General features: G+C 53.4%; 1 protein-coding gene across 6 annotated transcripts in view; it reads right to left on the bottom strand.

Moving 5' to 3' along the window:
* Positions 1-1,498: 1,498 nt before the first annotated feature.
* TEAD4 (TEA domain transcription factor 4) overlaps positions 1,499-26,241 on the bottom strand; it is an 85,693-nt gene continuing 60,950 nt past the window's right edge. For 4 of the 6 annotated variants that reach the window (XM_007967247.3, XM_007967250.2, XM_073020392.1 and 1 more), the window contains 8 exons: positions 23,759-23,887; positions 22,699-22,742; positions 22,117-22,172; positions 20,533-20,672; positions 19,349-19,522; positions 4,325-4,465; positions 1,899-2,051; positions 1,499-1,801 (listed from right to left, as the gene is read on the bottom strand). In XM_007967247.3, the coding sequence (XP_007965438.1) occupies positions 1,688-1,801; positions 1,899-2,051; positions 4,325-4,465; positions 19,349-19,522; positions 20,533-20,672; positions 22,117-22,172; positions 22,699-22,742; positions 23,759-23,887 (951 nt within the window). In that variant the 3' untranslated portion in view covers positions 1,499-1,687. The remainder of the gene's footprint in view (positions 1,802-1,898; positions 2,052-4,324; positions 4,466-19,348; positions 19,523-20,532; positions 20,673-22,116; positions 22,173-22,698; positions 22,743-23,758; positions 23,888-26,241) is intronic. The other 2 variants (XM_073020390.1, XM_007967251.2) reach the window with 1 other exon arrangement.

The following is a 26,241-nucleotide window of genomic DNA, read 5'->3' as shown; positions in this document are numbered from 1 at the left end:
CGCAGCTCTGCAGCCTGGCAAGAGGTGTAGCGGTGGTCCTGATGCCCGGAGAGGTTTGGTTAAAGCTGTTCTGTGGTAAGACAGTGGGGGCTGGGCCATGGAGAAGAGGAAGACGAGGCTGCTGGCCTCTTCCCCAAATCTGGGATGCTGCCAACTTCCCTCCATCTGCTTCCCTAGAGGCTGCCCACCCCTTAAGGGCAGCTCCCCTCAAACGCTACCCTTCCCTGAATCTCCTGCACCTTGATCTCTCCCGTCTCTGAGCGCCAGTGGCTTTGAGGATCACTTAACAGTCTTCCAGTCTGACTTAGTGAGACTGCAAGCTCCTATGATTAATAACGACGTATATTTAGTGAACACATTTATGTGTGGGGTACTATGCTAGGCACTGTAGATACGCGAGGTAGGTTACTGTTATACAAATTTTACAGACGGGGAAACTGAGGCACAGTGAAATGAAGTAACTTGCCCCAAGGTCACTCAGCTAGTCTGACTCCAGAGCCCTTGCTCCTAACCACACTCCATGACACCTCTTTGATGCTGTCTTACTCACATAGTCCCATGCTGTATCTCCCCGAGTGCCGGACACACGATAAACATGAACACCCCTAGGTTGAATCTTACTTCCCTTTCCGCTCTAGGCTACTGATCTGTGGTTCCTATGAGGGAAGATGACCCCAAAGAGCCACTAGGTGGCAGGAAGGAGCCGGATTCCGGCCTCCCCGTGGGCGGGAGGGAGGGAGGGAGGAGTTCATTGTTAGGTGTATTTAGTGCACCTTGCACCAGGCACTTTCCGAACTTCGTATCTTCCCACTCTACAGAGAGGAAAGGGGATTAAGGTTCAGACAGGTTGACAAATGCCCAAGGTCAGGCAGCTTAGAATACTAGGACCGAAGCCAGGACTGGCAAAACTCTGAGCCCATGCCAGTTCTCCGGAGAAATAAACCCAGGAACCCCTTCAGCTGTGTATCTAAGTCCAGGCTCCTCAGCCCCGCTGCCTCCTGCCCTCCCCGCCTCCTGCCCTCCCCACCTCAGCCTCCTTCGATCTGAAACCCGCGCCCCCAGCGTGGTCATGGAAGATGGTCATGGCATCCACATCCCCTGAGATGGACGGAAACTATCCAGAGAGTTCTGGCGGTGTCCCCATCCAACAACTGTCACCTCCACACCTAAAACCCACCCCCCCGGGGACGGGGCCTCTCTGTGTGAACCGTCCTGCGAGTGCAGCAGGGGTGCAGGTGGCTGCGGGTGCATAGCCCACGCATTCCTCGGACCTCCCGGCGTGGCCACCGCCACAGTGCAGGGGCTTGACAGGCAGCACGGGGACCATCACGTCTTCGGTTCCAGGGTCTGGTGATGTTCCTGGCCGAGTCCATTGGGGTGCTGGCTTCAGAAATGCCCGGGGTGCGTCTCTGAGCACTGCTTCCGGCCTGCCTCCCAGATGGCCCCATTGCTCCCCCAGTCCCTCCCGAGGCTCACACAGCCAGACCAGGTCCTCTGAAAAGACACAGCATCTTGGGTTTATTTGGGGTTGGGCACCGCAGGTTCAGGCACAGTCTGTTCCTGGGTAGAGTCACAACTGCTCCTCTCAGCTCTCTTGGCACTTCAGGGGCTGCCCCTGCAGGTCCCCTCCCCACATCCCCGTTTCCTGCACACACGTCTCTTCCCCCCTCCCTGCTCCCCGAGTCTCTCATTCTTTCACCAGCCTGTAGATATGGTGCTGAGCCCCGTGCTCGCTGGCTGACACCTCGAAGACATAGGCGATGCACAGCAAGGTCTCCTGTGTGTCTCTGTTGGTGACCACCTGTGGGAGAGAAAAAGACAAGGGTGAATAAGGCCCCAGATGAGGGCACGCCCTCGCTGCTACCCACACACAGACGCCAGCCACACCCGCGGCACACCTGCAGGATGGTGAAGTTCTCCAGCACGCTGTTCATCATGTACTTCTCGGGGAGGTGCTTCAGCTTGTGGATGAAGTTGATCATGTACTCACAGAGCGGGGACCGGTGGATGCGGTAAGAGTAGTGTCCATTCTCATAGCGAGCGTACTCTGTCTGCAGGCCCGGGGACAGCAGGGGCTTAGAATCCCATTCTGACCGCCTTCGGCCCAGACCCAACTCCATGGGAAGCCCCAGGACCCAGACCCAACTCCATGGGAAGCCCCAGGACCCAGACCCAACTCCATGGGAAGGAAAGGCAGGAGGCCTAGGGGCCCTTAAGAAAAGAGTCACCCCCAGCCAGGGGCAGTGGTTCATGCCTGCAATCCCAACACTTTGGGAGGCCAAGACAGGCGGATCACCTGAGGTCAGGAGTTCACGACCAGCCTGGCCAACATGGTGAAACCATTACTATCAAAATACAAAAATTAGCCAGGCACAGTGGCACGCGCCGGTAATCCCATCTACTCTGGAGGCTAAGGCAGGAGAATCGCTTGAACCTGGGAGGCGGAGGTTGCAGTGAGCTGAGATCATACCACTGCATTCCAGCCTGGGCGACAGAGTAAGACTGTCTCACACACACAAAAAAAATAGTCACCCTGTTAGGTTGGTGGACATTAAACAAGACCTCCTTCCTCCACGGGTGACCAGCAGGAACCGGAGATGGCAGGAGGGGAGCTTAAGGAGACACAGGAGCAGTGGCAGGAGCCCCTCAATCCTGGCTGTACATGAGAACACCACGGGGGATACACAGGGACCCCTGGGAGTCTGGTGGTGATCATGCAAGTCTCCATATCTACACGCACCCATGCACGTGCACATAGGAGTGCGTATAAAGCTGGTGAGATCTGAACCAGCTTGGTGGACTGCATCAATGTCAATTTCCTGGGTGTCCACTTTATACTCTAGTTATACAAGACATTGCCAGGGCAAGAACTGGGTAAAGGGCACATGGGATTATGATCCCAAGTGGATCCACAATTATCTCAAAAGTTTTACAAGACTGATTAGAAATAAATAATCTGAGGCACTTTTTTTTTTTTTTTTTTTTTTTGAGACGGAGTCTTGCTCTGTAGCCCGGGCTGGAGTGCAGTGGCCGGATCTCAGCTCACTGCAAGCTCCGCCTCCCGGGTTCCCGCCATTCTCCTGCCTCAGCCTCCCGAGTAGCTGGGACTACAGGCGCCGCCACCTCGCCCGGCTAGTTTTTTGTATTTTTAGTAGAGACGGGGTTTCACCATGTTAGCCAGGATGGTCTCGATCTCCTGACCTCATGATCCGCCCGTCTCGGCCCGGCTCAAGCCTGTAATCCCAGCACTGAGGCACTTTTTAAACACCAATAATGCCTGGACTCTACCCTGGAGATTGAGGGGTGCTGAATGGGTTTCAGGCACTGGTGTGTTTCCAAAGCTCCCAGGAGACTGTAGGGTGCAGCCAGGTGAGAAGCACTGGGGGAAGGAATCTCTCTTCCCTGGTGCGGGCCTGGCATCTGGCTGCATTTGGCATGAGGAAGGTTATCAATAACTGATAGGCTGTGAGACTAGGACTTCGTGAATTCAGACCAATCTGGGGACAGGGTGAGGAGAGGGACGCAGACCGGCCTGCATGGCGAGGAGGTCTGGTTTAACAAGTGTGTGGGCAGCACAGGGTCCCGGACTCTCAGAGTGCACAGGTGTTTCAGGTTGGAGGCCTTCAGTCCCAGCTCCTTGTCACTGCCACTATGCAGCGGGCCCAGAACACAGGGTGCTGCAGGAGACTGTGTCACGGACAGTGAAGATAACTTGGCCCTTGTTTAGAGACAAATGGAGGATTTTATCACAACCCCCCAAACACCCACCAGAAAGCAGGGTGGCTGGGTGGGGGATCCCCCTGAATGTGTGCTCCTCACCACTGTCCTGTACTGCCCTCGGCCAGGGGTTTAGCAGAGTGGGAGAAACCACCGCCTAAAAGGCAGGCCTGACTTTTCTGTAACGTCCACTAGAGCGGGGTCTCCAGGGTACCCACAAGTAGAAAATCAGGGAGTTTTAGGCATTCATGGAACAAAGGGAGCAGCGGACAGAGATCCTAGGCACCGAGCCCTGCCTCTGCACTAGTGAGCGGTGTGACCACGTGCGGGCGTTCGGGGGAGGCCTCTGCTCTCTCTGGGCCTGCACTGTGAAGCCAGAGGGCTGGACTAGGTAGATGCCCCAGGGCCCTGCCTGTGCTTCTGCTTTCTCTGGGCCTCCACTGTGAAGCCAGAGGGCTGGACTAGGTAGATGCCCCAGGGCCCTGCCTGTGCTGCGGCTCTGATCTTGGAGAGGACCGGGGGTGCCTGTAAGGACGTGCTTGGAGGATCCTGAAAGGGGAGCAATGGCTCTGGGGAGCGCCCCTCACCCACCAGGGTGGCCTCCTACCTCAACTTTCTCCACCACCTGCTTGCCGAAAGAGCAGACCTTGGTGGAGCAGGTGATAATCATGTTCTCGGGGCTCTCATACTGGCTGGAGACCCCATAGAAGGAGCTGCCTTCATCCTCGATGTTGGTGTTGAGGTCTGCCTGGAGGGAGACAGGGGGAAGCCGAGGGAGGGTCAGCAGGTGCCGTGTCAGACGGGAGCATCAGGGAGACCTCAGGGTCCCGGTCCCGGCTCTAGGGCTGGGAAGAAATCAGACTGAGGATAGACAGTAGGACGCTGGAAAGCCTCCACCATCCTCTACATCTCTGCCTGGTACAAAATCAGGTCATGTTGCCTAAATCATGGGAAAAGAGGACACTGGGACCCACATAGTTTCAGGCCACTGCTGCCTGCCCAGATACTAACACACCCAGCAGGTGGGAGCCCCAGATTCCATCTTTAAGACTTCAAGTTTCATAGTCTAAGACTTTGTTCTTGTTAAACTGCAAAGGTTTGAATCTCTATCAGACAGCTCTATTTTAGTTTGAATGCATCTATCAGAATCGTTCCAGAATGAATTTTGATAGTGCAGGAAGCATGAGAACAGAAAACCAGGGCAAGAGACCGGCAGGGGTGAGGGTGGAAGGGGGTGAAGGGTGCTCCTGTCTCATCCTCTTGTCTCGCCGGAGACCCGATCGATGCTCCCTCAGAAACGGCTCTGGGGCTGGCTTCTTGCCCCTCTAAGCATTGCGGGGTCCTGCCACCTTGGATCTTTTGACATCTCTGCTTCAGCCTCCAGAGCAGGCTCCCTGGCACCAGCTGTCCCTCCCTTTGGTTCGTTCTCTTAACGGCCCTGGGAGTCCCTTCAGAAGACGAGTCACTGCACCATCTCATTGAGCCATTTAGCCACAAGGGACAGGAGTCTTGGTCCCCGGCCTGGCTCACAAGGCCCTTCACAGGCCCAGCCACTGGTCCTCTAGGTCAGCTTCTCACCTTGCCTCAGACAGGCTGCTCTTCCTTCCCCTGATAAAGCAGAGCCCAGAAGGCTTCCTGCTGGATGTGGGGCTGATCTGAAACTTCTCTTCTAGAAAAGGCAGAGTAAGACTCTGTGCCGATCTCACACCCAAAATCACAGCCTCGGTTTTATCCATGAGGGGTCCTGACTGTTAGCCTTGCCCAACACCACCCAGCTGGTAAGTGAAAGATCCCAGGTCTTCAGGCTCCAACCCCAAGACTTGTCCCAAACCAGCAGAGTGCCACCGCGAAGCAAGGCAGGCACCACACAGACAATTTGGTGCTTTGGGGACTCTGAGGCAGGAATTGTATTCCCGAAGCCCTACACCTCTTAGGGGACCCCATGCCCAGAACTTCAGCCCCACATCAAACATCTGAGCCAAGGGTGCTAAGAGAACAAGTGAAGACTCAGAAACAATGCACAGGCACATTACAAAAGGCTTGTTCTCAGGGGCGGCCAGCCCTCCCACTCACACCCCTGGTCTGAAATCACTGCAAGCTTCACCCAGAGCACAGCCCTAGGAGTGCAGTAGAGCTTCGGGCCTTGGTCAAAGTTCTGACACCAAGGACTCTTCTGTGCAAAGATGAGGGGATCCCTAGAACCCCAGGAAGGTTTTGGCCAGATTCAGAGCCAGGCACCAAGCAATTCTACTACTGGCCATGAGGGGACACTCGATCATTATTTTTCTCTCCTTTGGAGAGAAGTTTTCCCAGAGCAGGACCTTTCTCTAGACTGGCGGGGGGTGTCGATTGTCTAGAGCACAATAGAAACATTATGTAGCCACCAAAAACGCTGAGAAGGACCTGCATGTATTACCATGGATGACTACAAACACACTGAGTGGGAAAGCAGGCTACAGAGCAGAACGAGGGAGGATTATGTTTATGATGAGGAAAAAAAGGCTGTTTTCATGCTGAAACAGAATGGCATATGGTTCGGTGCATCTGCCTCGGCTTTGATGAGGCCATTAGGGAAAAAGAGCATTCGAGTCAATGCTCAGCCTCTGAAACAGAGAGCAACGCTTACCCTAAACCCCCTCCACTACCAGCCCTGGGCTGGCCTCAGTCTCCCCACTCTGTCTCCATCTGTGATGCTGGGAGGGAGGGGATGACACATGGCAGGCAGGGTGCCCAGGGGGCATGGTAGAGGTGGCTGAGGCCTCTGCCAGATAAGATTTAACTGTGGCCGTGACTGGCCCAAGGTCTTACAGGCAAACATAAGGCAAATGGGACCAGAACCTGGGCTTTCGGATTTCTATTTTCTTCTTCTTCTTTTTTTTTTTTTTTTTTTGGTTAAATACAGAATGGTGCTCCGTCACTCAGGCTGGAGTGCAGTGGTATGATCACGGCTCACTGCAGCCTTGAGCTCCTGGATTCAAGCAGTCTTCCCACCTCAGCCTCCTGAGTAGCTGGGACTATAGGCATGTGCCACCACACCTGGCTAATTTTTTAAATTTTTTTGTAGAGGCAGAGTCTCGCTATTGCCGAGGCTGGTCTCAAACTCTTGACCTCAAGTGATCCTCTCACCTTGGCCTCCCAAAGTGTTGAGATGACAGGTGTGAGCCACTGCACCTGGCCCGTCTCCTGTTTTCTCTAAGTCTCCTGCTCCTCCTAGGAGACTGAGTTTGTCAGACTGTTCCTAAAAAGGGGTTGGGAGACGGTTTGTGTCCTCAGGACATGCTGCAGCTAGAAGCACAGGGCAGAAATGTGAACCATGCCTGAAATGCCGCTGGCAGGAGGCCCAGCCGCCTGGGAAGGACGCACTGGACATGGTGGGGAACACCACGAGGTGAGGCCAGGCATCAATGTTGGTGACCCTCAGACTTCAGCCACGCATGGCCCCTCTGATCAATGCCACATTCATGTGTCATCCACTACACATCCTGATTCTTTTAAATCGACTCACTTTTATTCCTTAATTCCGTTCTAAGCAACAAGTCCCTGAAATCAAGGATTCTATTCTTTGTAATATAGATGAAAATAACTATATAACTTTTTTTTATTTTTATTTTTTGAGACGGAATCTCGCTGTCACCTGGGCTGCAGTGTGGTGACGCAATCTCAGCTCACTGCAACTTTTGCCTCCTGGGTTCAAGCGATTCTTCTGCCTCAGCCTCCCGAGTAGGTGCGATTACAGGTACCCAGCACCACACTCAGCTAGTTTTTGTTTTTGTTTTTGTTTTTAAATAGAGATGGGCTTTCACTGTGTTGGCCAGGCTGGTCACGAACTCCTGGCCTCAAGTGATCCACCTGCCTCGGCCTCCCAAAGTGTTGGGATTACAGGCATGAGCCACCACATCAGGCCTATAACTATTTTTCAAATAAAATTATTTTAAAACATAGGGATTAGGCTTCACCATGTTGCCCAGGCTGGTCTCAAACTCCTGGGCTCAAGCGATCCTCCTGCCTCAGCTTCCCAAAGTGGGGGGGATTACAGGAATGGGCCACTGAGCCTGGGCAACTACATAACTATTACAAAAAAAAAAGCTTATGCATATGGCAGCTTAGAAGAATCTCATGTGCCAAGCTGGGAAGGACTGGCACTCACACCTCCCAGCTCTTCCAGACACGCAGAGGCAGCAGCTGCCCCCATCCCCCTCCCCTCCCCTGTCTGTCATAATCTGTCCAGACGTCCTTGCCCCCGTGCAGGCAGGATGCTGGAGGCAAGAACTAAGCTCTCCCAGGGCCTTCAATCAAGGTTGCAGGCAGCTGTTCACCCTCTCACCTCTGGGTGGCACCAGTGAGAAGAGCAAGGTCCCTCAGTCACAAGCAGGACTGTCCTGCTCCCCCTGAGTTTGCACCCCAGCTCCACCCCCATCTCAAATACACTCTTCTGTCATCAGCTCGCGCTCCCTGGCTCTTCCCATCGCTCAGGTGCCCATTTATCCAGCCCAGGCCAGCACTGCTGGAGGCAGGGGGGCCCGGAAAGGCTGAGACATTGTTTCTGCTTCACGGAATTTCTAATTGGGAGCAAATAGAACACAGGTGCTGGGGTTGCGCGGGGGGTCGGGGGAGAAAGAGAGATCCCACAATCAGCCCCAGAACTCGTGGTCACACTGCATAGACCCAGAACACACCAGCTGGCCACGCGGATGACCCGCCCCAGAGCACCTCGACTCCCTCAGTGCCTGGATCCTTCTAATTACAGCCCCACCCCTTCTCTTGCAGCTATACTCCTGACATCTCCTGTCCACGCTCCTATCTCCCCACACTGAGCACCTCCCCAAAACAAGCTATGCTTCTCGGCCTAAGGAAAAATGGGAGCTGCCCCCGTCCCCTGCCCTGTGAGTGCCCCCTTGCAACCCTCCCTCCACCCTATTCATAGCTGTGCGTGCGGGTGGGCAGCTCACAGGCTGTGCCTGGAACAGGTGTGGGGGATCGGGTGACTGACAGATGAGCAGAGACAGCCGCAGCCCGGGTGTGGGGGCCTGGAGGGGCTCAGATTCATTGTCATGTGCTGGTATGTGCCTGGGAGAAATGTCAGGGCCTGAAAGGGGACAGCAGGCTGAGATGGGAGGAAGGCCTGGGGTACTCTGCAGCCTCAACGGTGCAGCCCGGCTCTGCCCGGCATTGCCAATGTGCAGAGCGGCATTAATGGTCACCAGTGACCCCCTCTCCCCGGACCCCTCTGGGAGGGGACTCGCAGGGCTCTGGGGGAGGAAGGGGCTTCATTGCACCAGTCCTTGCTCCAGGCCCTGTGGCACTCATCAGACAGTGCACAGCCCCAGCAGCCTCAGGCCTTCAGGCTGGCAGATGCCACTTGCAGCTGGAAATGTGTCCCAGCAGTCGGAGAGTCTATGAATTACCACCACAGCGCCCGCAGTAAGAGCAGTAACTCAGGGCCCAGGCAAGGAGGCGGGACTGGGGACGGACAAGTCCTCCTCCCACTCCAAGAGGTTCTGATTGCCTCTCCAGCGCGCACATTCAGGGCCTGGGAGCCAGGACTGAGAAAACAGCCAGGCAGGAAAAGAAAGGCTCCGGGAGAGGCGACACCGTTTCCTTGCCTGAGGAGTTTTCCTTCCTAATTGTGTGTGGCCAAGTTCACGCCAGCTGATGGCGGGGGAAGGCGGGGCCAGACCAGGGAGCAGAAGACAGGAGCCGAAGCACCCCGTGGGGACCCACGATTGACGCGAAGTCTCACTGTCGGCAAACACGAGTATTTACCTTTCCCCGCCACATACGTGTCTTCCTCTGGTGCCTCTGCCCGCCCCACACATGCGGAGGAGGGAGCAGATGACCGCCAAGGTGCCCTGGCCTCCGGCGCTCCCTCGTCTCTGATTTCACCCGTCCTCACTCTGCCCAGGCCGCTGGCACTCAGAGGGCTCAGACAAGGGGTGGGGCAAGGGCAGGCCACCGCCCCCCACTCAGTACCAGCCGGCCACACACACGGGGTCTTCAGCGACACAGCCCCTGGCAGGTCCCCAAGATTAAACTGCTGACTATTCACACAAAGAAGCAGAGGCACAGGAGCCAATATTTGCCCAGGACACAGTTCTCAAGTGGTAAAACTGAGACTCTGCCCCAGCTGGGCCAACTGCTGCCCACCGTGCCCTGCCATGACATGCCAGGAGGGCCTTGCTGGTAGGCACCCCACACTCCCCTGTCCAGCGGCTCCTGCCCCAGGACTCTGAGACTCACGCTGGATTCTCCCATCCAGAGAGTGAGCTCCTGGGAGCTGGGCCCGTGCTGGGTCCGCACAGCACACGGCTGGAACACACAGTCCACAAGGGAACCCGCTGAATCCCATGTCCTTGGCTGTCCCAACTCTCTCTTCTCCCATCAACCCCCACCTCCAAACTCCCCTAAGAGTCAGAAGGGAAGAGAGGACATGGGCCACCACCAAGTTTGGAAAAGTACCTTCTAGGTCCTCCTTCCTCCCTGGCAACCTTAGTCTCCATGCAAGGCCACTGCCCTATTTTCTGGAAGGGATATCTGAGGTCGAGAAGACACAGGAAGTCCAAGTGCCTGGCTCTACACTGACTACACGGAGTTAACTCTGCTCTCCCCACGCTACCACTGCCTGCTGTTCCTCAGGGGCTGGGGATCTGTTTTAGACAATTCAGAGCCTTCTCCAGTGGGAGCGGAAGAAGCTCCAGGACACTGCATGGAGGGCAGCCAGGGACTTTGCAAGGAAGACTGTTCAGTGTGGTGGCTCCAAGCACACACCCTGGGGTCAGGCTGCTCCGGTATGGATCCATGGTCTGGTATGGGTCGGGTACTACAAACTGGGCAACCTCTGGCAGGTGATTTCACCTGTCTGTACCTCAGTTTCCCCTCTGCCGGGGAGGTTATCCACAGTCTTGCTGTGGTGAGGACCGGACGTGTTACTCTATGTAACGTGGTGAGAAGAGCACGGCTGTCATCTCTCCCAGTCTGTCTGGGCCCAGCTGTCTCACGGCATGTACCCAACAGGAGTGCCCACAGGACAGGGGTCACCAGGCCCTGGCTTATTCCATGCCTCAGTTTCCCCTACTTGTGAAACAAAAGACCTAGGATGGTCCTCGCCTGGAGGGTGGCTAGAAGAACAGAGAATATTACCAACAGCTAAAGGCGAGAGGGTCCCGGACACGCCATCTGCCGCTCCAAGGCAGTGGTCCCAAGAGTGCTTCCTGCCACTGCCAGTTGGCTCTCCCCTCTGACCCCAACTGTACCCCCAGGGTCCTGAGCCACGCCGGGAAAGAGCCACAGATCAGCTCGCCTAAGCTCCTTCCCCTGAGTCAGGGCTGAGCCTGGACAGGCCAGGGGGGCGAGTGATCAAGCAAGGGTGGAGGCTCCTCCAGGGGCTGGAGGCCCCCTTAGACTCAGCACGGCTGGGAGTCGCCACTGCCGGCTGTACGGGTTCCAATTCCCACATCCAAGGCTGGAAGGGAGACTGGGAGATGATTTAAGCCCCTCCTGAGAAAAAGTGGACAGCATCCTGCCTCCCACGCCACACCCTGAAGCCAGCCTCTCCGGCTGAGGTCCTTAGGAGGCACATACCTCTTGCCTGGACTCCACTGCAGGAGTCTCACACCTGCTTCCAGTCTGGGTGCCCGAGTTATCCAACTAAGCACAACTATGGCCACGTCCTGCTCTGTTCAAAATCCTTAAATGACTCCTCACCACTTAAGGAGAAGGGTTGACAAATATTTCCCTGGCTACACCACGTGGCCGTGACCATCCACCCAGCACTCCCCCTGCCAGAGCCTTCTCAGTCCAGCACTCCAAACTGCGACTGCCGACCTCTTCAAAGTGGCACACAGGCCACACCCATCATCCTGGACACCTGGCTCAAGGTGGGAGACTGACCACACAAGCTAATTTTTTTCCCTTCCAGAGACCCAGCTAGAAGGATAACGGGAAGGAACTTTTAAAAATGTGCGGGGCCGGGCGCGGTGGCTTAAGCCTGTAATCCCAGCACTTTGGGAGGCCGAGACGGGCGGATCATGAGGTCAGTAGATCGAGACCATCCTGGCTAACACGGTGAAACCCCGTCTCTACTAAAAAATATAAAAAACTAGCCGGGCGAGGAGGCGGGCGCCTGTAGTCCCAGCTACTCGGGAGGCTGAGGCAGAAAGGTGTAGACCCGGGAGGCGGAGCTTGCAGTGAGCTGAGATCTGGCCACTGCACTCCAGCCTGGGCGACAGAGCGAGACTCCATCTCCAAAAAAAAAAAAAAAAAATTGGCCAGGCGTGGTAGCGCACGCCTCTAGTCCCAGCTACTCAAGAGGTTGAGGCGGGAGGATCACTTGAGCCCAAGTTCAAGGCTGCAGTGAGCAATAACCATGCCACTGCACTCCAGCCTGGAAGACACAGCAAGACCTTGTCTATGAAAAAAAAAAAAAGAATGTGAAAAGATACTCAACAGAATGGGAAATAATTACAAATCATATAACTGATAAGGAACTTTCATCCAGAACCAAGAACTCATAATTCGGTAATTTAAAAAACCCAATTTATTATAAAAATGGGCAATGGGGTTGGGCACAGTGGCTCTCGCCTGTAATCCCAGCACTTTGGGAGGTTAAGGCAGGTGAATCACTTGAGCTCAGGAGTTCAAGACCAGCCTGGGCGACATGGCGAAACCCTGTCTCTACCAAAAATACAAAAATGAGCTGGGCATGGTGGTGTGTGCCTGTAATTCCAGCTACTCAGGAGGCTGAGGTACAAGAATCGGTTGAACCTGGGAGGCGGAGGTTGCAGTGAGCCAAAATCACGCCACTGTACTCCAGCCTGGGTGACAGAGCAAGACTCTGTCTCAAAAAAAAAAAAAGAAAAAGGGCAATGGATCTGAATTTCTGAACTGGCATTTCTACAAAAAGGATCTACAAACGGCCAGTAAGCACATGAAAAGATGCTCACCATCGTCAGTCATCAGGGAAATGCAAATAAAAACCACAACGAGATACCACTGCACATTCACTAGGATGGCTACAGAGAGTATCAAGTGTTCCTGAGGATGTGGAGAAAACAGGATCTTCATACCTTGCAGGTGGGAATAAAATTGGTGCAGCCGCTTTGGAAGACGCTTGGGAGTGCCTCAAGAAGTTAAACAGAGTTGGGAAGACGCTTGGGAGTGCCTCAAGAAGTTAAACAGAGTTGGGAAGACGCTTGGGAGTGCCTCAAGAAGTTAAACAGAGTTGCTGTGACCCAGTAATTCCACACGTAAGCAGATGCAAATGAAAATGAATGTCCACACAAACACCTGTACGTAATGTTCACAGTAGCACTGCTCATAATAGCCAAGAGGAGGAAGTCACCCAAATGCCCGTCAACGGATGAATGGATAAAGCATGTGGGCTATCCACACAGAAGGAAGTATTTGGCCATGAAAAGGAATGTGCATGCTAAAATGTGGTTGAACCTTGAAAACATTATGCCAAGTTAAAGAAGCCAGTCACAAAAGACCACATCCTGTATAAACCCATTTATATACAATGTCCAGAAGAGGCGAAGCTTCAAAGACAGAAAGTAGATTATTGCACAGAGCTGGGGGGTGGGAGTGGGGGAGTGACAGCTAAAGGGAACAGGGCTTATTTTGGGGATGATGAAAATGTTCTAAAATTGATCGTGGTGAAGGTTACACAACTTTGTGAATATACTTAAAAACTCTGAATTGTATACTTTATTTTTTGAGACAGGATCTTGCTCTGTTGCCCAGGCTGCAGTGCAAGTGGCGTGATCTTGGCTTACTACAACCTCCGCCTCACAGGCTCAAGCAATCTTCCCACCTCAGCCTCCCGAGTAGCTTGGATTACAGGCACGCACCACCATGCCCGACTAATTTTGGTATTTTCAGGAGAGATGGGTTTTTGCCATGTTGGCCAAGTTGGTCCCCAACTTGTGGACTCAAGCAATCCACCCGCCTCGTCCTCCCAAAGTGCTGGGGTTACTGGCACATGCTATCACGCCTGACTAATTTTTGTATTATTTTTGTAGAGACAGGTTTTTGCCATGTGCCAAGGCTGGTCTCAAACTCCTGAGCTCAAACAATCTGCCTGCTTTGGCCTCCCGAACTGCTGGGATTAAGGCGCAAGCCACTGTGCCTGGCCTGTATGTTATAAGTATGTGAATTGTATGGTAAGGTAATTACACTACAAGAAAGCTGTTAAAAAAATACACACAGGCAGCTAAGAACTAAAGACACTGAAGAAAACCCTCTGGCTGGAAAGACGAGGACCAGAACAAACAGAAAAAAGAAATTAAAACGAAATAAAGACAGAGAAAGGAGCAGGAGGCTGGGTGTGGTGGCTCACGCCTGTAAATCCCAGCACTTTGGGAGGCCAAGGCGGGAGGATCATTTGAGGTCAGGAGTTCGAGACCAGCCTGGCCAACATAGTGAAACCCCTCCCTCTACTAAAGATACAAAAATTAGCCAGGCGTGGTGGCGGGCGCCTGTAATCCCAGCTACTTGGGAGGCTGAGGCAGGAGAATCGCTTGAACAGGGAGGCAGAGGTTGCAGTGAGCCGAGATCACACCACTGCATTCCAGCCTGGGCAACACAGCAAGACAGTCTGGGCGTGGGTAGGGGGAGGGTTAAGAGCAGGAGAAAGCTTAAGAAATAGCGCTCACTTCATACCTTTAAGAAAAAGAAAAGAAAAACTACATCCATCAAACATCTTGATGCCATCACAGAACAAGAAGCAGCTCTGGAAAATTAAAATGTCAGAGCCAAAATTAAATATTCAACAGAAGGTGTGGCAGAGCTGCTGCTGTATTCCATTAATCCAATTCACCCTGAACTGCAGGATGCACTTTATAAACTACCCAGAAAAAACAAAATGTCACCAACTGAACTCAGATACACCCATAAAAGGATGGATGCAGCTTCTTCTGCAGTATTAGAGCTCTGATTTTATCCAGAACGGCAACTTACCCAACTAAAAAAGTACCTTTCCCTGGTTCCTTACGGCAAGATGCAACCATACAACTAATTATGTGTTGTGTGGGACTTCCGGGCAGGCCCCTTGCAGGGAGCTAAACTGGCTTCTTTTGATGCTTGGAAGATGGATACAGTGGCTAGAACCCCAGCAGTAAGACCCTGAGTACAGAAGTCATACACTGAGGATAGCAGACAGACAGAAGCCAGGTCCCTCATGATGTCAGCAGTGCTGGGCCAGCCCTGGACAGGCTTTACCTCTAGCTTACCTTGATGTGAAAGAAAAACTATTTATGCCACTGTTTCTTTGGGGTTTGTGTGCTATGCACTTGGATACAACCTTAACTAATTCAGAAAAGGGTTAGAAGACAAAATTAAGGAAATCTCTAAGAAAACAGACCAAGAAAGTAAATTGGAAAATAAATGGTAAAAATTGTAGAGGATAAATCCAGGAAAATAAAGAAATAGTAAACATCATAGAGGGTTCCAACATCATAACAGAGATTCCTGGAAAAGAAAACAGAAAACAGAGGGAAAGAAATTATCAAAGAAATAATACGAGTACATTTCCTAAAACTGAAAGACTAATCTCACAGTTAAAAGTGACCACCAAGTACCTGGCTCAGCACTGGGAAGTAAAACAACACATATCCCAAAGCCCACCAGTGTGAAACTGAACATTAGGGAGAAAAAAGAAATATTACAACTTCCAGAGGGGGGAAAAAAACCCCAAAAAACAAAAAACAAGTTACGTAATAAAGGATAGGGAATTAGAATGCTAGCAGACTATTTATGTCAGAAGATAATGACAAACGCATTAAAAAATGATCCTTAAAAACCATTTCTAGGCCAGGCACGGTAGCTCATACCTGTAACCCCAGCACTTTGGAAGGCTGAGGTGGGTGGATCACTCGAGACCAGGAGTTCAAGACCAGCCTGGCCAACACTGAAAAATCCCATCTCTCTTAAAAATACAAAAATTAGCCAGGCTTGGTGGCACACACCTGTAATCCCAGCTACTTGCAAGGGTGAGGCATGAGAAGTGCTTGAACCTGGGAGGCGGAGGTTGCAGTAAGGCAAGATTGCATCACTGTACTCCAGCCTGGGCAACAGAGCGAGACTCCATCTCAAAACAAACAAAGACCCTGTCTCAAAAAAAAATAGCCATCATTTTCTAGGGAAAATGATGTATGATCTAGATTCTTTACCCAGACTACCAACACCAATCGGTCAAGTATAAGGATATAATAAAAATAATGGCATTTCAAAAGAAGCAAGGTCATTTATGTACCGTGCATCTTTTCTTAGAAGGTACTAGAGGATGTGTTCCCACAAAATGAAGGGGTTACACCAATAAAGAGAGAAATGTAGGAGCTAGGAAAGTGTACATTCAATATAGGGGAGGCTCAGGATGACAACTGTAGGGCAAGCCTAGAGAAGAACACGTTCGGGTTGGGTGTGGTGGCTCACACCTGTAATCCCAGCACTCGGAGGCCGAGGTGGGCAGATCACCTGAGGTCAGGAGTTCAAGACCAGCCTGGCCAACATGGTGAAACCCTGTCTCTATAGAAAGACAAAAATTAGCCAGGCAGGATGGCGGGTGCCTGTAATCCCAGCTACTTCGGAGGCTGAGGCAGGAGAATGTGCTTGAACCCGGGAGGTGGAGGTTGCAGTGAGCCGAGATCACGCCACTGCACTCCAGCCTGGGCGACAGAACGAGACTCTGGCTCAAAAAAAAAAAAAAAAAAAAAGTAACACGTTCAAACTGGAGCAGAACAGTGGCAACCAGGAGGAAGATCTCCAGGAGAAAGGAGAAATGGATAAATTATCTAATAGTTCTGAATATTTGGGTAAAAAAAAATTTAATTTTATATGGTGGTTTTGATGGAGCAATCTGTAAAATTTTAAGAATAGGCTTATTAAAAAATATGCAATAGCCATTTATTTTCAGGAAAAAAAAGTTGTACAAGAAGTAAAAATGTAATCATGATACCCTTCTTGACTCTTTGTATTTTGTTTTGTTTTGTTTTGTTTTGTTTTGTTTTGAGGCAGGGTCTTGCTCTGTCACCCGGCTGGAATGCAATGGTGCGATTTTGGCTCACTGCAACCTCTGCCTCCCAGGCTCAAGCAATCCTCCTACCTCAGCCTCCCAAGTAGCTGAGACCACCACAGGCGCATGCCACCACGCCCAGCTACTTTTCGTATTTTTTGTAGAGACGGGGTTTCATCATGTTGCCCAGGCTGGTCTTGAACTGAAGTAATCTGCCCACATTGGGTTCCCAAAGTGTTGGGATCACAGGGATGAACCGCCACACCCAGCCCGTTCTTGGCTCTTTGGTGATCAATCTACATTGTCAAAAAATGTGAACGTTTTATGACTTTTGCTAAATTAAATAACTTATAGGATATTATTACATTGGGATGATAAGGGGGGAAAGTGGAATGAAAATAAAATGTCTTAATCCGGGCATCGAGATATAGCAATATAAGCATATTACTTAGAACTAAAGAGATAAAGCCCAAAATAAACAGCTGAAATTTGCAGTGACTACCTTTGGGGATTGGGATTTGGGTGTGGGGAGGAGTAGGACAAGAATATGATGCTTTTCATTCTTTTTTTTTGAGACAGAGTCTCACTCTGTTGCCCAGGCTGGAATGCAGTGGCACAATCTTGGCTCACTGCAACCTCTGCCTCTCAGGTTCAAGTGATTCTCCTGCCTCAGCCTCCTGAGTAGCTGGGATTACAGGCGTGCGCCACCACACCTGGGTAATTTTTTTTTTTTAAGTAGAGATGGGGTTTCACCATGTTGGTCAAGCTGGTCTTGAACTCCTGGCCTTGTGATCTGCCCGCCTCAGTCTCCCAAAGTGCTGGGATTACAAGCATGAGCCACTGCGCCTGGCCCTTCATTCTTTTTTGTTAAATAAGCCTCCTGGTATTAACATTTTAACCATAAACATGCATTAATTTAAAAAGAAGACCAAGTAAAATAAAATATTACTTATTTTTCATTCCAGAACAGGTTAAAACTCAAACTTTAGCATGATCTAGACCTTCCAGAATCTAACTCACTTTTCCAGTTGTCTCCTCTTATTCCCTCTTTCATACCTTTACCTACGGCTCAACTTCACTCCAGAGCCCACTTCCTTCTGCCTTTACTACTCATGCACTCCCAGGCTGCAACAGCCTTGCCCATCTCTGCCAACAGCTGTGCCCATCTCTCAGGCTGGGGTCCAACTTCCACCCTGCTAGCAGAGCGCAAACACTAAGTGTCTTGAAGGTCAGGGGCCCTAGGTCTCCGTTCCAACACTTGTCCCTTCTGGAGACAGCCTGCCCCCAAGTTCAGCTGTGGGTGAGAGCCAGGCTGGGGGCTGCTCACTGGGAGCTGGCAAGCCATCTGAACGTATATATAAACTTTGGTGTGAATACGCCTCTTTCTAGGAAAAGTAAAGCTTTCAGATTATGAAAATGGCCTGGGAGCAAATAAATGGTAAGAATCTCTGCACAAGAGGCATTGAAAAGAGCGTGTAAGGCTGGGCGCGGTGGCTCACGCCTGTAATCCCAGCACTTTGGGAGGCCGAGGCAGGCGGATCACGAGGTCAGGAGATTGAGGTCATCCTGGCTAACACTGTGAAACCCCGTCTCTACTAAAAAATACAAAACAAAATTAGCCGGATGTGGCGGCAGGCGCCTGTAGTCCCAGCTACTGGGGAGGCTGAGGCAGGAGAATGGCGTGAACCCGGGAGGCGGAGCTTGCAGTGAGCCGAGATCGCACCACCGCACTCCAACCTGGGCGACAGAACGAGACTCCGTCTCAAAAAAAGAAAAGAAAAGAGCGTGCAGAGAGCTGAAGGGGAGTGGGGAAGAGGGATGCAGGCAGAGCCACCAAAACCTCAGTCCATGACCTGAGAATATTCCAAGCCTCAGTCACAGAGCCTGATTTCCTGTCCTTCCTCACCGCGGGCTTCATTAGCACTTATTTGTCTGACTCTCTGCTCGCACCCCTTTTCTGCACATACTGGGCCCGCAGGAAGCTAAGCTCCCAGGGCAGCTACTGTACCTCTGGGCCTCAGACAAGACATTTCTAATGGAGGGGGTTCTACCCACAAAACACCTGCCCAGGGGTGAGGTGGGAGGGCCGCAGAGGCCAAGTCTATGGGCTGAACTATCTGAGAAGTTGGGTGGGTGTTTCTTCTGGGGTGGCCTCGCCCATCCAACACTTCCCTCCCCTTCTCCAAGCTCTGTTCAGCCCAACATGCCTTGGACATGAGCACTGAAGGACGAGCTCCAGGCCCGGAAACCCATGCAGGACTTGTCATTCAAAGACCTGGGTGACAAGGGCGCTCCTCATCGTGTCTTCACTCATCCCCGTAGGGTCCCCTGTGTCTTTTTCTGGAACTTCACCTCCTGAGGGCACCACGTCTTGCCAGGGTTAGCTGCCATCACTACCCACGAGACAAGGCTTCATTCAACTAGGCCAGCTCTCTGGGATCACCGCCCTGTTCCTCAGCTCAGCTCTGACCACCCCATAGCCACGCTGGGCTTGCTCTGCCCTTCTCACTGGTGCCACCTCCCCAAGTTTCTACTGTGGCAAGGGCACACTCTGGGTACTCTCGCCCCATTCTCACTACCACGGACGCCCTGGTGGTAGGAAGGAAGAGTTTATCACAGGCTTACCCAGAACTTCACGAGAAAAAAGGCATTGGAGGGTCCCCGTTCAAAGAGCTCCTTGAGTCCACCCTTTTTCTCCGGGAATTTGTCATAGATTTGGCGGATGTCCACGGCTTCGAGGTAGGGGTCGCTATAGCTTGGGCTGGACTGGCCAATGTGCACGAACAGGTGCTTGTTGTACTGTAGAGAGAGTGGGTCTGAGGGAGGCGGAGCACAGGCCAGACGGTCAGACAGCCCCGGATCTGCATGCCCACCACGTGACCCGGCGCAAGCCGCTTGGCCTTTCTGGACCATAGTTTCCCCATGAGTGAAACGGAGATGGTAAAAGACTTATTTTATTTTACATCCTGGACTTCTAAGAGTCTATTTGGTTCACGGGGTCGTCAGCTAAAAAGAAGTTTGAGCTGGGCGCAGTGGCTCACACCTGTAATCCCAGCACTTTGGGAAGCTGAGGTCAGGAGTTCAAGACCAGCCTGGCCAACATGGTGAAACCCAGTCTCTACTAAAAATACAAAAATTAGCCAAATGTGGTGGCGGGCACCTATAATCCCAGCTACTCGGGAGGCTAAGGCAGGAGAATTGCTTGAACTCAGGAGGCGGAGGTTGCAGTAAGTTGAGATCACACCACTGCACTCCAGCCTGGGCGACAGAGCAAGTCTCTGTCTCAAGAAAAAAAAAAAAGAAGTTTGAAGATGTCAGAGTGAGAAGGGCCCTGGCATCCTGTCACCTTGGCCTCCTCCAGGTCCCCCTCTGACCTTTGCAGGTGACACTGGTCACCCAGGACACTGGACACTGAAGGGGACAGGCTGGCACCCCGTAGGATGTGGAGCAGACACACAGGAGACTCCTCAGCTTCCTGTCCGCCTCTCAGAGCCAGGGAAAGGCTGGGACAGTGTGGGGGTGGGGCTGGGACCACAGCAACCTTGGACTAAGGATTGGTTGGGTTAGGAGGGGAGGAGGAACACAGGACAGGGAGGGAGGAACAAGGCACTGGGCCAGGGAGGAGGGAAAGAGGGAAGAGGGGTGACGTGAAGGAGGAAAGGAGTCGGGGGAAGGACGGAAGGAAAGACCATAAAGGAACAAGGAACTTGAATTAAGCCCCAGTGTGGAGTGGGACAAGAGCACTGGAAGCAGAAACAGAGGCAGAGGGGGGTGGCGGGGGAGCCAGCCAGGCACAGGCCAGGACCTACCGTGTCCGGGTCCTGCTGCTGCTCCAGGAAGGCAGAGAACTCCAACATCCAGAGCTTGGAGCTGGCCACGCTGCGGCCCTGCCACGGGGGTGCCGGGGGCGCAGAGGGCGATGGGGCGGGCCCTGCAGGAGACTCAAACCCTGTACAAAGTGAGAGAGGCACATGGAACCTGGTCACGGACACCCGCCCTGCCCGCACCCTCTGCAAGGACCCCGGGCCTCCTCGGACAGACCCGTGCTGCCTGGGGGACTGCCTGTCTCCCTAAATGGACCTCCTAGCAGAGGTGGAGGACAGAGTGCAAGGCTTGGGCATCCCGGAGCCTCTCTGGTGGAGAGGGGCTCGCCTGGTACAACTCAGGCCACTCAAGACTCTGCATGGAACTGCCCAGTAAGACTGGATGCTGGAGGGCAACTGGGGTCCTGCAGGACCACGGCTTCCAGAACAGGCACTGTTCAGTTCCTGCCGTCGAGCAACTTCTGTTCCCGTGGGGGAGATAACCAGAGGAATCAACTATTACAATGTGGCATCGCCCCGGAGAGACGGGGACATTTCCTGTGTGCGTCACAGGTGTCTCCCCAGCTCCCAGAACAGGGCCTGGCCCAGAAGAGGCTCTCCATCCAGCGCTGCTAACAGATGAAGCTACTCCAGTCCTACTGTAGTTTAGATCATGTCCTGAAGGCAACAGGGGGCCAGGAAGGCACCATAAGCCTGGAAGCAACACTATGAGACTGAAGCTCTGGTGAGTGACAGGGTGACAAGAGGAGGTGAGACGGGACAGGGAGCCGGTGAAGAGGCTGCTGCAGGAACGCAGGCAAAAGCCAGCAGGCCTGGAGTGAAGACAGGGTCAGCATGGACAGGAGAGGACTGCCACGAGACAGAGGGTGGATGGGACCCGACGCTGTGACTTTGTTTGGATGTGTGAACGAGAGAAAGCCGCCTTCAGGACCTGGGGGCAGGAGGCAGCAGGGCTGCTCTCGGTGGCAGGAAAGCCAAGGGGCTGGGCAGGCAGAGTCCACACCAGAATGGGCAGTTTAAGGGTGAGGAGCTGGTCTTGCCCTACAGAGTGGGAGGTGGTGAGGGCCCCTCCCGAGAAAGAGGCGAGGACAGAGCGGAGCCTGTCAGTGGGAGGGCAGGGGGGGGAGGCTCCTGTCGGCAGAGCTGGCTGCCTCCACCAGGTCTTCTTTCACAAGGGTCCCTCTTCTCGGAAGGGGCCCCAGGCTGGTGAGTTAGACACCCCTCAGCCCTCCCAGGAGCCAGGTGTGCGAGGCACACTGCAGTAACAAGGTAGGCCAAGTGGGGCAGCCACCCGGGCACAGGCACTGCCCTTGGAAGGCATGTGTCCCACAAGCCCTGAGCACAGCTGGGAGGGGACAGGGACAAGGCAACCCGAAGGGCACGAAGGGGCTTGGCACACGGCTGAGGTGTGCTTGCTGGGGGCAAGGAATGGGGTGTGGCCAGGGACCAGGATGTGTGGTCGGAGTGCGTGATGGGGCAGCATCTAACAGGGACGTGCAGGGGCCTGGACCCAGAGGCCGGAGCCGCACAGCTGCGATGGATGGCAAGGGACACGCAGCGCTCACCCACCTGGCAGAGGCAGCGGAGGCTGGACAGCATAGGTTTGCTGAGAGAAAGGCTTCACACTGCGGGAGAGAGAAGAGGGGAGGTGTTAGCCTCGGGCAAGCTGCCACCACGGATCGCTGCACTGGGGCCAGTGGTCTCTGTGTGGTAGGTCCTGGTGGTCTGGATTTCAGTGGTCCTGATGGGCCTCGGCCTCCTACTCCCGCCCCTGCCGACTCCCTTGGGTTTCGTGGTGGGTCACAGACACAGCGTGTCCGATGAAGAAATCCACCCCCCACCTTTCCTCCTCCCAGGCCAGCCCGAGATCTGACTCCCAGCCTCCTCCCCTGGGGGACCTCAGCTCTGGCCCTGCCTACACCCTGGACAGACTGGGGTTTTGGCAAATACCACCCTAGGGTGTGGACATCACAGATGAGCCCAGTGACGCCTGAGAGTAGGAGAGCCCAATCCCGGAGCTCAAAGCCATCCTGAAAGGCGGACCCCAGCAGCAGCCCCAGCACACCCTGGGGCCCGGGCTCAATGTCATGAGTTTATGAGTTCAAGTTCAGTTCAGGGAGCAACTGGCAGCAGAAAGCAGGCCATACTCACTCATGGGACGTTCCGGCTTGGCCTGGCAAAGCTCCTTGCCAAAACTGAGGAGGCAAAAGGCATGGAATCAGCATGGCCCCAGGTGCACCCAGGGCCCTGTGGCATGGGGGTGGGGATGGGACTGGGCAGGGCCTCCACTGGGAGGAGAGGCTGGAGCCCTCACCCTCGCCTAGCTAGTGAATGCTAACAGACCACAGCAGCACCCCCAGAGTGGGTTTCAGGGGGCTCTCAGGCCCTGTGGATGAGGGGCTCCATGGGAAAATCATCCCGGTGTGGTCCACACTGCACAGGGCAACCCCCTGCAGAGTCACAGTGCAGACCTAAGGCTCGGAAAAGTCCCAGTGCCAAGAACCCACTTAGTGCCAAGGGTCCCGAACGTACCCACAGCACCACTGTGTCCCATCTGTTTGACATGCGGATGGACGAGTGCTCTCTGGGACACACTTTGGAAACTGCTGTGGCCTGGCACTGCCCCTTCCCCACGTGCCTAGGGTGGTGCTGCAGGTGCTCTGAAGACTCATTTAGTCCCTGGAGCCAAGAAACCACTCCGAGGAGACAGCTCTGAAAAGGGGCTTTTCTGGATCATTCTGAGAGTGTGGCCAACATGGTCATGGCTGGGAAATTTAAAATCTGACCAGGGGTTTGTTCTTAGGCACCAGCTCTCCACCTGGCAAGAGGGCAGGAATGAGGCTGCATGGCAAGGGCTGCCCAGGGACATGCTGGTCTCAGGCTTCAGCTCAGCCACCTTGGCTTCAGCTTCCTCATCTGTAAATTGGGCCAACTTGGCAGAGCTACCAGTTGGTCAGCTCCTGGAAGCTCCCATTTCCCCCTTGTGAAAAGTCTGCAGTCACTGTTGAGGACCCAAAGAAAGGCATCCCAATATCAGCCAAGCCGGGACTTGTGTGACCCCTTGGTCTTGTTCCCTCCTTCCCTGACTGCCCTGGCCAATAGGACTCAGGTGAGAGAAATCTGGGCTGGCCAATGCTTCTGGTCCTTCTGAACAGGGAGGAGGGAGGAGGAGAGGGCTGGCCTGGCCTCCGGCTCTCGGCAGCCCACTTACCCCTGAGACTGCTGGGCGGCCGGGGCCCCGGGCGAGGGCCATGCTACTGTGGAAGGCCGTGGCGGAGATGATCTGTGCAGACGACATGGCAGCCATGCTCTGCAGGGCCTTGTCCTTAGCTGCCTGGTCCTGGGGGAGACATTGCAAGGGAGGACCTCAGCAGGGTCACTAGTCAGGCTGAGGCCAGGCGGGTCTGGCTCTGGGGTCAGGGAAGCTGTCTCACTGCCAGTGGCCAGAGCTGGGGGACCAGGCGTTAAGTCTGTGCCATGCCATTAACTTGTTTTGCAGCTGAGAAGGTCACCTGGTTTCTCTGGTCAGTTTTCTCGTCTGTCAAAGGGGCATGATACTTGCCCTGCTTATTTCTTCAGAGCTTAGAGAGACATGAACTGTCATTTTATTAATGACAGGGCCACCTCGAGAACAAAGGTCTTCTATGCTTTGCTCACCTCTCTACCACGGGTGCCCAGCTCAGGACCTGTCTTGTGAAAACGAAGCATAAATATCTGCTGGGGCCGGGCGCGGTGGCTCAAGCCTGTAATCCCAGCACTGTGGGAGGCCGAGACGGGCGGATCATGAGGTCAGGAGATCGAGACCATCCTGGCTAACACGGTGAAACCCCGTCTCTACTAAAAATACAAAAAACTAGCCGGGCGAGGTGGCGGGCGCCTGTAGTCCCAGCTACTCCGGAGGCTGAGGCAGGAGAATGGCGTAAACCCGGGAGGCGGAGCTTGCAGTGAGCTGAGATCTGGCCACTGCACTCCAGCCTGGGCGACAGAGCGAGACTCCGTCTCAAAAAAAAAAAAAAAAAAAAAAAAAAAAAAAAAAATCTGCTGGATCCCGACTCAAGTGCACAGGAAGCATCATCCCTGGCCACACGGGCTGTCTGGAGGCAAGAGACCATCTCCTGTGGCCCTACCTGCCTCGGTCCTCCCTAAGGATCTCCCTGGGCACTGCAGGCACCTGGGACTCACCCATCTTTCACGTATCAGAAGGTAAATACCCACTGTCTGCCCTCCAAAGGCTCTAAGACCCCAGAGGATGGGTTCACCCTGAATAGGCCCGGAACAAATGAGCACACAAGGAAAGCCACGTGGATGGCACGGGTAACAATAGTAATAGTTTGTTATATTTGTATAAGCCAGTGGTTTCCATCCTGAGTGCCTGAATTCCAAAGGTCTTCAAAACCAATGACACAACATTCCCTACTGCAAGAAGCCTAATGGAAATTGTGTCTTTTTTTTTTTTTTTTTTTTTTTTTTCAGAGACAGGGTCTCGCTGTGTCACACAGGCTGGAGTACTGCACAATTGTGGCTCACGACAGCTTCAAACTCCTGGGCTCCAATGATCTGCCCATCCCAGCCTCCTGAGTAGCTGGGACCACAGGCACGCGTTACTGTACCCAGCAGGGATTATCCTAAAAGACCACACACACAGAGGCCGGAACAGCAAGTACCATTCACTGTCTGCAGCTTTATCAGGGCTAAATGGCTCGACTGAGTCCACTCAGGAGCTCTGATTAGAAATTTGGTATCTGGCCGGAAGCGGTGGCTCATGCCTGTTATCCCAGCACCTGAAGAGGCTGAGGCTGGTAGATTGCCTGAGCCCAGGAGTTCAAGGCCAGCCTGGGCAACTTGGCGAAACCTGTCTCTACAAAAAATACAAAACTTAGCCAGGTCTGGTGGTGTGTGCCTTTGGCCAAGCTACTCAAGGAGCTGAGGTGGGAGGATAGCTTAAACCTGGGAAACAGGGACTGCAGTGAGCTGCGACTGCACCACTGCACTCCAGCCTGGGAAACAGACCAAGAATCTGTCTAAATAAATACATAAATAAATATCTTTATGATTATTATTTTTTTTCAGACAGCATCTCATTAGCCCAGGCTGGTCTCAAACTCCTGGCTTCAGGTGATCCTCCCGCCTCGACTGCCCAGTGCTGGGATTATAGGCATGAGCGACTGCCCCCAGCCATGAATTTTTTTTTAATGAGAAAGATAAAACCATTATTGAGGCCGGGCGCGGTGGCTCAAGCCTGTAATCCCAGCACTTTGGGAGGCCGAGACGGGCGGATCACGAAGTCAGGAGATCGAGACCATCCTGGCTAACCCGGTGAAACCCCGTCTCTACTAAAAAATACAAAAAAAAAACTAGCCGGGCGAGGTGGTGGGCGCCTGTAGTCCCAGCTACTCGGGAGGCTGAGGCAGGAGAATGCTGTAAACCCGGGAGGCGGAGCTTGCAGTGAGCTGAGATCCGGCCACTGCACTCCAGCCTGGGCGACAGAGCGAGACTCCGTCTCAAAAAAAAAAAAAAAAAAAACCATTATTGAATAACTAATAATAATTAACTTGGTAGATCCGGATCTCCCTTAAGTGACACAAAGGTTGAGAACCTCCCAACTACTTGGGAGGCTGAGGCAGGAGGATCACCTCAGCCCAGGAGGTCGAGGCTGCAGTAAGCTGTGACAGCACTAATGCACTCCAGCCTGGG

This window comes from Chlorocebus sabaeus, chromosome 11 (assembly GCF_047675955.1).
Source record: "Chlorocebus sabaeus isolate Y175 chromosome 11, mChlSab1.0.hap1, whole genome shotgun sequence".
Taxonomy (NCBI): domain Eukaryota; kingdom Metazoa; phylum Chordata; class Mammalia; order Primates; family Cercopithecidae; genus Chlorocebus; species Chlorocebus sabaeus.
This window is presented reverse-complemented; position numbering and strand designations above follow the sequence as displayed.